Source organism: Aquarana catesbeiana, linkage group LG01 (assembly GCF_042186555.1).
Source record: "Aquarana catesbeiana isolate 2022-GZ linkage group LG01, ASM4218655v1, whole genome shotgun sequence".
NCBI lineage: Eukaryota > Metazoa > Chordata > Amphibia > Anura > Ranidae > Aquarana > Aquarana catesbeiana.
The window spans coordinates 106674841-106689237 of record NC_133324.1 but is presented as its reverse complement, the minus strand read 5'-3'; the positions used below and the strand labels follow the sequence as shown (position 1 = coordinate 106689237).

Sequence of the window (14397 nt, the reverse complement as noted above, 5' to 3'; positions counted from 1 at the left end):
CAACGCTAATGCAGGCTCTGCTGTTTTGTGCTGTTGGTAAGCTGCTATATTTTGCATACAAGCACTGGAGCACAGCTGTCATCAATTTCATGCACAGAGAACATTTTACATCACGGTCATGTACCATACCTCCCAACATTTTGAGATGGGAATGAGGGACACCTACTAACAAACGTATGTAGGCATAGGAAATGCCCCCTGCCACACCCCCTTAATGGAGAATTAACCAAAAAAAAGGTTAATTAAATCCACAAGGGTTTTTTTTTTACAACCACTATTCCTTTATATTGGCTTTTAAAATTTACAAATGCAGCAATTTAGAAATTGGATGAAAGGTTTAGCATTGGAAAACACTTATTGATAGATAAAAGGTGAATTTTATATACATCTATATAGATCAATTCAAAATGAGGGACAAATGAGGGGGAAAGAGAGACAGAGGTGTGGTGATGTCACCTCAATTGTAGTCTATTGAATTGATACTCTCGCCAGCTCTGTAGCTGAAGTCCTGTATCTTGGTATGGACCCGTGGCTGGAGAAATAGTTTGAAGGAGTCAGAGCATTGCACCCACTGATTGGAGTGCAATGCTCTGCAGGCCAAAAAAAAAAAAAATGCACACTTACTTTTTGCAAAAATGGGTGCATTTATTACTTTTTTTCTAAAGGTGGAATTCTACTCTAACCTTTATTATTCATTAGCAGAAGAATATTTTAACAATAAATGTAGACAATATACTTACGTCCATCAAGAAGAAGAATTATCATTATTGCTGATAGTTGCAGAGACAGGAAAGGTTTCATTGTAATGGTTATTTCACAGTAAGCCTTACTGAGGAAGGCAGAAGTGTTAAGCTTTACTGCAAAGTGGGTGGCAATTTAGGTCCCCACAGATCAGATAAGATATTTTAGGCAAAACTGCAAATTCCCATCTGATTTTGCAAATAAACACATTTATTAACTGTAGATTGTTTAGCTAGATATTAAGGCCCATTTACACCATGTATATTGGCCTGCGTTGATCATTGCAGTCTGAATGTATGGACAAGGCATTTTGCCCTATGTACTATTGTTTCAGTTCACAGTTCATTTTGTGACATTTCAATAAAGCAAAAAAAAAAGTAAATAGTGCAATGCATTCCAACAATGCATCACACTGCTCTTACACAATACACACCAGTGTTTACATTTTATAGCGATTATAACGCTCTTATAACGCGGATCTCTTGTGTACATGGGCGCTTAGTCACCTAAAGTAAACTCCTGCCTCTTTCGTTATTATTTAAGGGAGTTTCAAATGTAAAAAATGGAAATCCTGTTTCTTCAGAAACAAGTGGTGAAGTAGCTTGAAGGGGTCCACCTTAACTCCCAGATTTTCTTGTACAGGGAGCTGGTCACATAAGGGGCCTGTAACCTGTAACAGTAAGGCTGGGTTCAAACCTGAGATTTTTAACACATTGGGCTCCATTCACAAATCAGTATCTTACCACATCTGAGTATGTAGTAAGATACCACACAGCGTTTTCCAAAAAAATGTTAAATTCACTAAAAACTGCTACTAAAATACTGCAAGGTTATAAGGTAGACAGTCTGGGGTACTTAGTAAGAGGCATTATATGTTTTTTAACTTTGTGATTTTTTGTTACATTTTTTGGAAAATTAAGAAATTAAGTAAAGTTATTTTTGTTCACATTTTGTTTTTTCATACTGTCATGCAGTATAACCTCATCATATTACTGGTGTGGCAGTGATCAGGGATACTGACTGGTGAGAGTATGTAGAAAGAAAAATTACTTTGTTTAACCAGTTGCCGACCGCCTCACGACGATATACAGAATGGCACGGGCAGGCAAAGTAACGTACAGGTACGTTACTTGCCTCCCGCGGGCTGGGGGTCCGGTCGGACCCCCCCGGTGCCCGAGGCGGTCGGTATTTCTCCCCCGGCGATCGGAGGTGAGGGGGAGGCCATCCATTCGTGGCCACCCCCTCGCGATCGCTCCCGGCCAATGGAATGCTTCCTCTGCTGCTGTAATGTAAACAGCGGCAGAGGAAGTGATGTCATCTCTCCTCGAGCCGGTCTTTTCGTTCCGGCGCCGAGGAGAGAAGACATCCAAGTAAGTGCACCAAACACTACACTAACAGTAGAACACACCAGGCACACTTTTCACCCCCCATCACCCCCCGATCACCCCCCTGTACCCCCTGTCACAGTGACACCAATAGCAGTTTTTTTTTTTTTTTGCATTGGTGTCAGTTTGTGACAGTTATAAGTGGTAGGGCAGTAAGGGTTAGCCACCTTTAGGTCTAGGATACCCCCCTAACCCCCCCTAACCCCCCCTAATAAAGGTTAACCCCTTGATCACCCCCCCGTCACCAGTGTCACTAAGCGATCGTTTTTCTGATCGCTGTATTAGTGACACAGGTGATGCTAGTTAGGGAGGTAAGTATATAGGTTCGCCGTCAGTGTTTTATAGCAACAGGGACCCCCATATACTACCTAATAAAGGTTTTAACCCCCTGATTGCCCCATAGTTAACCCTTTCACCAGCGATCACCATATAACTGTTACGGGTGACGCTGGTTAGTTAGTTTATTTTTTATAGTTTCAGGGCACCCGCCGTTTATTACCTTATAAAGGTTTAACCCCCTGATCGCCCGGCGGTAATATAAGTTAGGTTTTAGGGTCAGATAAGGTCTGCGTCTCCCCAGGCAGCGTCAGATTAGCGCCAGTACCGCTAACACCCACGCACGCAGTATAGTGGTATAGTATCTGAACAGATCAATATCTGATCTGATCAGATCTATACTAGCGTCCCCAGCAGTTTAGGGTTCCCAAAAACGCAGTGTTAGCGGGATCAACACAGATACCTGCTAGCACCTGCGTTTTGCCCCTCGGCCCAGCCCAGCCCACCCAAGTGCAGAATCGATCGATCACTGTCACTTACAAAACACTAAGCACACATAACTGCAGCGTTCACAGAGTCAGGCCTGATCTCTGCGATCGCTAACAGTTTTTTTGGTAGCGTTTTGATACAGTCGCTAACAGTCAGGAGCTTTTTTACCTGTGAGTCTCACTAGTGTACCCCTAAATTTAGAGCCCAAAATGGCAAATCGAAGGTACACTAGTGAAGAGGCCTACACGTTTCTGAGCATGACAGATAGTGAAGAGGAAGTTACTCATCTGTCAGATTCAAGCTCAGAATACGATCCTGTAGACAGCAGCGGCTCCATGACAGATAGCTCTGACGACGGAGTTGTGGTTCCTGCCAAGGTCAGGCGTACCAGACCCCGAACTTCTTCTTCTGTCCTCGATGTGCAAGAACCACAGGTCCCTCATATGTAGCAGAGAAGTACTAGTGCCGCTATTCCTTCTGGTGAACTGGCAAGCACCAGCGGCCTAGTACACCCTGGTCGTACATCCAGCACTGCAGTAACACTTGGTGACGTGGCGAGTCCCATAAGTGCAATTCAAGCTGGCGGGGTAGCAAGCACAAGTAGTGTCCCGCTGCCACCAAGAAGACGAACACAGGCCCGTCGTGCCCATAGTGCCCTTCCTGCTGCATTCGCCAATCCGAATTGGGAACCCACCACTTCTGCAGCACCTGTACTTCCCCCATTTACTGGCCAACCCGGCATTCAGGTGGAAACAGTTGATTTTACGTCATTGGATTTTTATTTGCTGTTTTTCACCGAAGATCTCTATAGATCTATTGTGGACCAAAGCAATTTGTACGCTGGTCAACACATCGCCGCTAATCCCTAGTCCTCCCTTGCCAGAGACTGGAAACCAATTACGGTTTCCGAATTTAACCATTTGACGACCGCCTCACGCCGATGTACGTCGGCAAGGTGGCACAGACAGGCAAAATCACGTACATGTACGTGATTTGCCTTCCGCGGGTGGGGGGTCCGATTGGACCCCCCCCGGTGCCCGAGGCGGTCGTCTTTTGTTCCCTGGCGATCGGAGGTGAGGGGGAGGCCATCCGTTTGTGGCCCCCCCCTCGCGATCGCCGCCGGCCAATGGAAACTTTCCTTTGCTGCTGTATGCTAAACAGCAGCAAAGGAAATTATGTCATCTCTCCTCGGCTCGGTAGTTTCCGTTCCAGCGCCGAGAGAAGACATCACTGTGAGTGAAAACACACTACACACACAGTAGAACATGCCAGGCACACAAAACACCCCGATCCCCCCCCCCCGATCGCCCCCCCGATCACCCCCCAATCACCCCCCCCCCTGTCACAAACTGACACCAAGCAGGTTTTTTTTTTTTTTTCTGATTACTGTATTGGTGTCAGTTTGTGACAGTTACAGTGTTAGGACAGTTACTGTTGCCCCCTTTAGGTCTAGGGTACCCCCCTAACACCCCCCAATAAAGTTTTAACCCCTTGATCACCCCCCGTCACCAGTGTCGCTAAGCGATCATTTTTCTGATCGCTGTATTAGTGTCGCTGGTGACGCTAGTTAGGGACGTAAATATTTAGGTTCGCCGTCAGTGTTTTATAGTGACAGGACCCCCATATACTACCGAATAAATGTTTTAACCCCTTGATTGCCCCCTAGTTAACCCTTTCACCACTGATCACCGTATAAGTGTTACAGTTGACGCTGGTTAGTTCGTTTATTTTTTATAGTGTCAGGGCACCTGCCGTTTATTACCGAATAAAGGTTTAGCCCCCTGATCGCCCGGTGTTGATATGCGTCGCCCCAGGCAGCATCAGATTAGCGCCAGTACCGCTAACACCCACGCACGCAGCATACACCTCCCTTAGTGGTATAGTATCTGAACGGATCAATATCTAATCCGATCAGATCTATACTGGCATCCCCAGCAGTTTAGGGTTCCCAAAAACGCAGTGTTAGCGGGATCAGCCCAGATACCTGCTAGCACCTGCGTTTTGCCCCTCCGCCTGGCCCGGCCCAGCCCACCCAAGTGCAGTATCGATCGATCACTGTCACTTACAAAACACTAAACGCATAACTGCAGCGTTCGCAGAGTCAGGCCTGATCCTTGCAATCGCTAACAGTTTTTTTGGTAGCTTTTTATTGAACTGGCAAGCGCCAGCGGCCTAGTACACCCCGGTCGTAGTCAAACCAGCACTGCAGTAACACTTGGTGACGTGGCGAGTCCCATAAGTGCAGTTCAAGCTGGTGAGGTGGCAAGCACAAGTAGTGTCCCGCTGCCACCAAGAAGACAAACACAGGCCCGTCGTGCCCATAATGCCCTTCCTGCTGCATTCGCCAATCCTAATTGGGAACCCACCGCTTCTGCAGCGCCCGTACTTCCCCCATTCACATCCCCAACCAAATGCAGTCGGCTGCATGAGAGGCATTTTCTTTATGTCCTCCCGAGTACCCCTACCCAACCAACCCCCCCAAAAAAGATGTTGTGTCTGCAGCAAGTGCGGATATAGGCGTGACACCCGCTATTATTTTCCCTCCTGTCCTGACAATCCTGGTCTTTGCATTGGTGAATGTTTTGAACGCTACCATTCACTAGTTGAGTATTAGCGTAGGGTACAGCATTGCACAGACTAGGCACACTTTCACAGGGTCTCCCAAGATGCCATCGCATTTTGAGAGACCCGAACCTGGAACCAGTTACCGTTATAAAAGTTAGTTACAAAAAAAGTGTTCTCTCTCTCTCTATTCTCTCTATTGTTCTGCTCTTTTTTGCTGTATTCTATTCTGCAATGTTTTATTGTTATTATGTTTTATCATGTTTGCTTTTCAGATATGCAATTTTTTATACTTTACCGTTTACTGTGCTTTATTGTTAACCATTTTTTTGTCTTCAGGTACGCCATTCACGACTTTGAGTGGTTATACCAGAATGATGCCTGCAGGTTTAGGTATCATCTTGGTATCATTCTTTTTAGCCAGCAGTCGGCTTTCATGTAAAAGCAATCCTAGCAGCTAATTAGCCTCTAGACTGCTTTTACAAGCCGTGGGAGGGAATGCCCCCCCCCCACCGTCTTCCGTGTTTTTCTCTGGCTCTCCTGTCTCAACAGGGAACCTGAGAATGCAGCCGGTGATTCAGCCAGCTGACCATATAGCTGATCAGAGACCAGAGTGGCTCCAAACATCTCTATGGCCTAAGAAACCGGAAGCTACGAGCATTTTATGACTTAGATTTCGCCGGATGTAAATAGCGCCATTGGGAAATTGGGGAAGCATTTTATCACACCGATCTTGGTGTCGTCAGATGCTTTGAGGGCAGAGGAGAGATCTAGGGTCTAATAGACCCCAATTTTTTCAAAAAAGAGTACCTGTCACTACCTATTGCTATCATAGGGGATATTTACATTCCCCGAGATAACAAAAAAATGATTAAAAAAAAAAAATGAAAGGAACAGTTTAAAAATAAGATAAAAAAGCAAAAAAATAATAAAGAAAAAAAAAAAAAAAAAAAAAGCACCCCTGTCGCCCCCTGCTCTCGCGCTAAGGCGAACGCAAGCAGCGGTCTGTCGTCAAACGTAAACAGCAATTGCACCATGCATGTGAGGTATCACCGCGAAGGTCAGATCGAGGGCAGTAATTTTTGCAGTAGACCTCCTCTGTAAATCTAAAGTGGTAACCTGTAAAGGCTTTTAAAGGCTTTTAAAAATGTATTTATTTTGTTGCCACTGCACGTTTGTGCGCAATTTTAAAGCATGTCATGTTTGGTATCCATGTACTCGACCTAAGATCATCTTTTTTATTTCATCAAACATTTGGGCAATATAGTGTGTTTTAGTGCATTAAAATTTTAAAAATTGTGTTTTTTCCCCAAAAAACGCGTTTGAAAAATCGCTGCGCAAATACTGTGTGAAAAAAAAAAATTAAACACCCACCATTTTAATCTGTAGGGCATTTGCTTTAAAAAAATATATAATGTTTGGGGGTTCAAAGTAATTTTTTTGCAAAAAAAAATAACTTTTTCATGTAAACAATAAGTGTCAGAAAGGGCTTTGTCTTCAAGTGGTTAGAAGAGTGAGTGATGTGTGACATAAGCTTCTAAATGTTGTGCATAAAATGCCAGGACAGTTCAAAACCCCCCCAAATGACCCCATTTTGGAAAGTAGACACCCCAAGCTATTTGCTGAGAGGCATGTCGAGTCCATGGAATATTTTATATTGCGACACAAGTTGCGGGAAAGAGACAAATTTTTTTTTTTTTTTTGTTTTGCACAAAGTTGTCATTAAATGATATATTGCTCAAACATGCCATGGGAATATGTGAAATTACACCCCAAAATACATTCTGCTGCTTCTCCTGAGTAGGGGGATACCACCTGTGTGAGACTTTTTTGGGAGTCTAGCCGCGTACGGGACCCCGAAAACCAAGCACCGCCTTCAGGCTTTCTAAGGGCGTGAATTTTTGATTTCACTCTTCACTGCCTATTACAGTTTCGGAGGCCATGGAAAGCCCAGGTGGCACAAAACCCCCCCAAATGACCCCATTTTGGAAAGTAGACACCCAAAGCTATTTGCTGAGAGGCATGTCGAGTCCATGGAATATTTTATATTGCGACACAAGTTGCGGGAAAGAGACAAATTTTTTTTTTTTTTTTTTGCACAAAGTTGTCATTAAATGATATATTGCTCAAACATGCCATGGGAATATGTGAAATTACACCCCAAAATACATTCTGCTGCTTCTCCTGAGTACAGGGATACCACATGTGTGAGACTTTTTTGGGAGCCTAACCGCGTACGGGACCCCGAAAACCAAGCACCGCCTTCAGGCTTTCTAAGGGCGTGAATTTTTGATTTCACTCTTCACTGCCTATCACAGTTTCGGAGGCCATGGAAAGCCCAGGTGGCACAAAACCCCCCCAAATGACCCCATTTTGGAAAGTAGACACCCAAAACTATTTGCTGAGAGGCATGTCGAGTCCATGGAATATTTTATATTGCGACACAAGTTGCGGGAAAGAGACAAATTTTTTTTTTTTTTTTTTTGCACAAAGTTGTCACTAAATGATATATTGCTCAAACATGCCATGGGAATATGTGAAATTACACCCCAAAATACATTCTGCTGCTTCTCCTGAGTATGGGGATACCACATGTGTGAGACTTTTTTGGGAGCCTAGCCGCGTACGGGACCCCGAAAACCAAGCACCGCCTTCAGGCTTTCTAAGGGCGTGAATTTTTGATTTCACTCTTCACTGCCTATCACAGTTTCGGAGGCCATGGAAAGCCCAGGTGGCACAAACCCCCCCAAATGACCCCATTTTGGAAAGTAGACACCCAAAGCTATTTGCTGAGAGGTATAGTGAGTATTTTGCAGACCTCACTTTTTGTCACAAAGTTTTGAAAATTGAAAAAAGAAAAAAAAAAAATGTTTTTTCTTGTCTTTCTTCATTTTCAAAAACAAATGAGAGCTGCAAAATACTCACCATGCCTCTCAGCAAATAGCTTGGGGTGTCTACTTTCCAAAATGGGGTTATTTGGGGGGGTTTTGTGCCACCTGGGCATTCCATGGCCTCCGAAACTGTGATAGGCAGTGAAGAGTGAAATCAAACATTTTTTACCCTTAGAAATCCTAAAGGCGGTGATTGGATTTCGGGGCCCCGTACGCGGCTAGGCTCCCAAAAAGTCCTACACATGTGGTATCCCCATACTCAGGAGAAGCAGCTAAATGTATTTTGGGGTGCAATTCCACATATGCCCATGGCCTGTGTGAGCAATATATCATTTAGTGACAACTTTGTGCAAAAAAAAAAAAAGTGTCACTTTCCCGCAACTTGTGTCAAAATATAAAATATTCCATGGACTCAATATGCCTCTCAGCAAATAGCTTGGGGTGTCTACTTTCCAAAATGGGGTCATTTGGGGGGGGGGGGGTTGTGCCACCTGGGCATTCCATGGCCTCCGAAACTGTGATAGGCAGTGAAGAGTGAAATCAAAAATTTACACCCTTAGAAATCCTGAAGGCGGTGCTTGGTTTTCGGGGCCCCGTATGCGGCTAGGCTCCCAAAAAGTCCCACACATGTGGTATCCCCATACTCAGGAGAAGCAGCTGAATGTATTTTGGGGTGCAATTCCACATAGGCCCATGGCCTGTGTGAGCAATATATCATTTAGTGACAACTTTTTGTAAATATTTTTTTTTTTTTTGTCATTATTCAATCACTTGGGACAAAAAAAAATAAATATTCAATGGGTTCAACATGCCTCTCAGCAATTTCCTTGGGGTGTCTACTTTCCAAAATGGGGTCATTTGGGGGGGTTTTGTACTGCCCTGCCATTTTAGCACCTCAAGAAATGACATAGGCAGTCATAAACTAAAAGCTGTGTAAATTACAGAAAATGTACCCTAGTTTGTAGACGCTATAACTTTTGCGCAAACCAATAAATATAAGTTTATTGACATTTTTTTTTACCAAAGACATGTGGCCGAATACATTTTGGCCTAAATGTATGACTAAAATTTAGTTTATTGGATTTTTTTTATAACAAAAAGTAGAAAATATCATTTTTTTTCAAAATTTTTGGTCTTTTTCCATTTATAGCGCAAAAATAAAAACTGCAGAGGTGATCAAATACCATCAAAAGAAAGCTCTATTTGTGGGAAGAAAAGGACGCAAATTTCGTTTGGGTACAGCATTGCATGACCGCGCAATTAGCAGTTAAAGCGACACAGTGCCAAATTGGAAAAAGACCTCTGGTCCTTAGGCAGCATAATGGTCCGGGGCTCAAGTGGTTAAGATATTTCTGGGCCTTTCCCTCAACATGGGCATAAATAAAAAGAGTGAGTTGCGGTCATATTGGTCCACTGACCCAGTTTACCATATGCCTGTGTTCTCTGCCTCCATGGCCAGGGCACAATACGAGCAGATTTTGCGGTTCATGCACTTCAACAACAATGAACTCTGTCGTCCTCGTGGAGACCCTCAATATGATCGGCTCTACAAAATTCGGCCCCTCGTAAACCACTTCAACCAATGTTTTGCAGACTTGTTTACTCCCCATCAAGTTGTCTGCATTGATGAGTCCCTGATTAAATTTTCTGGCCGCTTGTCATTCAAACAGTACCTTCCCAGCAAGCGTGCCAGATACGGGGTCAAGATGTATAAGCTCTGTGACAGGGCCACAGGCTATACATGTAGATTTATGGTTTACGAGGGCAAAGATAGTCACGTAGAGCCGACAAACTGCCCTGACTACATAGAAAGCGCTGGCAAGATAGTGTGGGACTTGGTGTCACCCTTATTCGGAAAGGGGTACCACTTGTACGTGGACAATTATTACACAAGTGTGCCACTTTTTAGTCACCTGTTTGATCATCAAATTGGAGCATGTGGCACCGTGTGATCTAATCGCCGGGGCTTTCCCCAGCGGCTTGTAGATTCCCGTCTTAGGCTGGGGGAGAGAGCCAGCTGGCAGTGTAATAACTTGCTCGCTATGAAGTGGAGGGATAATAAGAATGTTTTCGTTCTTACCTTCCTTCATGCAGACACGACGGTCCAAATTACTACGGTGACTGGTGTTGTGGAGAAACCACTCTGTGTCCACGAATATAACTAAAATATGGGAGGGGTGGATCTCAATGACCAGTTGTTGGCGCCGTACCTAGTTGCCCGTAAGGCCAGATGCTGGTACAAAAGAGTGTCTGTTTATTTATTTCAATTGGCTTTGCTGAACGCTCATGTGCTATACAGGGCTTCAGGACGGACTGGATCCTTCTTTAAATTCCAGGAAGAGATTGCCTTCCCCAACCAAATGCAGTAAGCCGGCTGCACGACAGGCATTTTACGTATGTCCTCTCGAGTACCCGTACCCAACGAGCCCCCCAAAGAAGATGTCGTGTCTGCAGCAAGCTCGGATATAGGCATGACACCCGGTATTATTGTCCCTCCTGTCCTGACAATCCTGGTCTTTGCATTGGTGAATGTTTTTAACGCTACCATTCACTAATTGAGTATTACAGCACTGCACAGATTAGGCACACTAACATAGGGTCTCCCAAGATGCCATCGCATTTTGAGAGACCCGAACCTGGTACCAGTTACAAAAGGTATAGTTACAAAAAAAAATTGTAAAAAAAAAAAAAAAAAAGTTAAAAAAAATAAAAGCACAAAAAAAAATATAAAATAAAAAAAACAAAAATAGTTGTCATTTTATTGTTCTCTCTCTCTCTATTCTCTCTCTATTGTTCTGCTCTTTTTTACTGTATTCTATTCTGCAATGTTTTATTGTTATTATGTTTTACCATGTTTGCTTTTCAGATATGCAGTTTTTTATACTTTACTGTTTACTGTGTTTTGTTGTTAACAGCGTTTGCTCCCACGATACATAAAGCCGTGACTCCAGCGCTGTCAGAAGTGATTTCACCACCACAGTTACATACTTCAGCATATATGCCGAAGTGTGGGGGCAGCAGTGGGTGGAGGAGCGATTTGTTCCTACCTTTTGCGGGAGGATGCCCCCATGCTTCGGCATATATATATTTTAGGCACAGGTTGCGTTAAATGTTTTATTTTTTACTATGTTTTTTTTTGTATTTGCTTTGCAGGTATGGTAAGTCTTACTGTTATACTGTAATGTTACTTTGTTTTATTGTTAACCATCATTTGCTTAGCAGGTACGCCATTCAGTTGCAGCGCAGATTTATTTATCTTGACAGCAACAGCGTTTGCTCCCACGATACATAAAGCCGTGACTCCAGCGCTGTCGGAGGTGATTTTACCACCACAGTTACATACTTCAGCATATATGCCGAAGTGTGGGGGCAGCAGTGGGTGGAGGAGCGTTTTGCTCATACCTTTTGCGGGAGGATGCCCTCATGCTTTGGCATGTATATATTTTAGGCACAGGTTGCGTTAAATGTTTTATATTTTAATATGTTTTTTTTGTATTTGCTTTGCAGGTATGGTAAGTCTTACTGTTATACTGTAATGTTACTTTGTTTTATTGTTAACCATCATTTGCTTAGCAGGTACGCCATTCAGTTGCAGCGCGGATTTATTTATCTTGACAGCAACATCGTTTGCTCCCACGATACATAAAGCCGTGACTCCAGCACTGTCGGAGGTGATTTCACCACCACAGTTACATACTTCAGCATATATGCTGAAGCATGGGGGCAGCAGAGGGCGGAGGAGCGATTTGCTCCTAACTTTTGCGGGAGGATGCCCCCATGCTTCGGCATATATATACGATGCATGTATGCCCATCATTAGAAGTGGGTGGATGAAGGGAGGTATTCTAATGGTGGGCATACCCACCGATCAATCTCTTTTTTTTGTTCAGCCCACAGGCTGCATGAAAAAAAAGTTTACAATATATGCCCAACAAGGATCAGCAACGTACTAGTATGTTGCTGGATTTTGAGTGGTTATACCAGAATGATGCCTGCAGGTATCATTCTTTTCAGCCAGCGGTCGGCTTTCATGTAGAAGCAATCCTAGCAGCTAATTAGCCTGTAGACTGCTTTTACAAGCAGTGGGAGGGAATGCCCCCACCGTCTTCCATGTTTTTCTCTGCCTCTTCTGTCCCAACAGGGAACCTGAGAATGCAGCCGGTGATTCAGCCAGCTGACCATAGAGCTGATCAGAGACCAGAATGGCTCCAAACATCTCTATGGCCTAAGAAACCGGAAGCTACGAGCATTTCATGACTTAGATTTTGCCGGATGTAATAAGCGCCATTGGGAAATTGGGAAAGCATTTTATCACACCGATCTTGGTGTGGTCAGATGCTTTGAGGGAAGAGGAGAGATCTAGGGTCTAATAGACCCCAATTTTTTCAAAAAAGAGTACCTGTCACTACCTATTGCTATCATAGGGGATATTTACATTCCCTGAGATAACAATAAAGATTATTAAAAAAAAAAAATGAAAGGAACAGTTTAAAAATAAGATAAAAAAGCAAAAAAGTAATAAAGAAGAAAAAAAAAAAAGCACCCCTGTCCCCCCCTGCTCTCGCGCAAAGGCGAACGCAAGCGTCGGTCTGGCGTCAAATATAAACAGCAATTGCACCATGCATGTAAGGTATCACCGCGAAGGTCAGGTCGAGGGCAGTAATTTTAGAAGTAGACCTCCTCTGTAAATCTAAAGTGGTAACCTGTAAAGGCTTTTAAAGGCTTTTAAAAATGTATTTAGTTTGTCGCCACTGCACGTTTGTGCGCAATTTTAAAGCATGTCATGTTTGGTATCCATGTACTTGGCCTAAGATCATCTTTTTTATTTCATCAAACATTTGGGCAATATAGTGTGTTTTAGTGCATTAAAATTTTAAAAAGTGTGTTTTTTCCCCAAAAAATGCGTTTGAAAAATCGCTGCGCAAATACTGTGTGAAAAAAAAAATGAAACACCCACCATTTTAATCTGTAGGGCATTTGCTTTAAAAAAATATATAATGTTTGGGGGTTCAAAGTAATTTTCTTGCAAAAAAAAATATTTTTTTCATGTAAACAAAAAGTGTCAGAAAGGGCTTTGTCTTCAAGTGGTTAGAAGAGTGGGTGATGTGTGACATAAGCTTCTAAATGTTGTGCATAAAATGCCAGGACAGTTCAAAACCCCCCCAAATGACCCCATTTTGGAAAGTAGACACCCCAAGCTATTTGCTGAGAGGCATGTCGAGTCCATGGAATATTTTATATTGTGACACAAGTTGCGGGAAAAAGACACTTTTTTTTTTTTTTGCATAAAGTTGTCACTAAATGATATATTGCTCAAACATGCCATGGGAATATGTGAAATTACACCCCCAAAATACATTCTGTTGCTTCTCCTGAGAACGGGGATACCACATGTGTGAGACTTTTTTGGGAGACTAGCTGCGCACGGGACCCCGAAAACCAAGCACCACCTTCAGGGTTTCTAAGGGCGTACATTTTTGATTTCACTCTTCACTGCCTATCACAGTTTCGGAGGCCATGGAATGCCCAGATGGCATAACCCCCCCAAATGACCCTATTTTGCAAAGTAGACACCCCAAGCTATTTGCTGTAAGGTATAGTGAGTATTTTGCAGACCTCACTTTTTGTCACAAAGTTTTGAAAATTGAAAAAAGAAAAAAAAATACATTTTTCTTGTCTTTCTTCATTTTCAAAAACAAATGAGAGCTGCAAAATACTCACCATGCCTCTCAGCAAATAGCTTGGGGTGTCTACGTTCCAAAATGGGGTCATTTGGGGAGAGTATCCCCGTACTCAGGAGAAGCAGCAGAATGTATTTTGGGGTGTAGCAATATATCATTTAGTGTCAACTTTGTGAAAAAAAAAAAAAACAATTGTCACTTTCCCGCAACTTGTGTCAAAATATAAAATATTCCATGGACTCAACATGCCTCTCAGCAAATAGCTTGGGGTGTCTACTTGCCAAAATTGGGTCATTTGAAGGGGGTTTGTGCCATCTGGGCATTTTATGGCCGCCCGTACGCGGCTAGGCTCCCAAAAAGTCCCACACATGT

At 43.3% G+C, this 14397-nt stretch overlaps 1 protein-coding gene across 1 annotated transcript in view; it reads right to left on the bottom strand.

Annotated features, from left to right (window-relative positions):
* The window catches only part of LOC141133301 (granzyme A-like), a 104957-nt gene extending 104137 nt beyond the window's left edge, over positions 1-820 (bottom strand). Inside the window, exon 1 of the mRNA XM_073622582.1 lies at positions 741-820. Within this exon, the coding sequence (XP_073478683.1) occupies positions 741-801 (61 nt within the window). The 5' untranslated portion in view covers positions 802-820. The remainder of the gene's footprint in view (positions 1-740) is intronic.
* Positions 821-14397: the final 13577 nt, after the last annotated feature.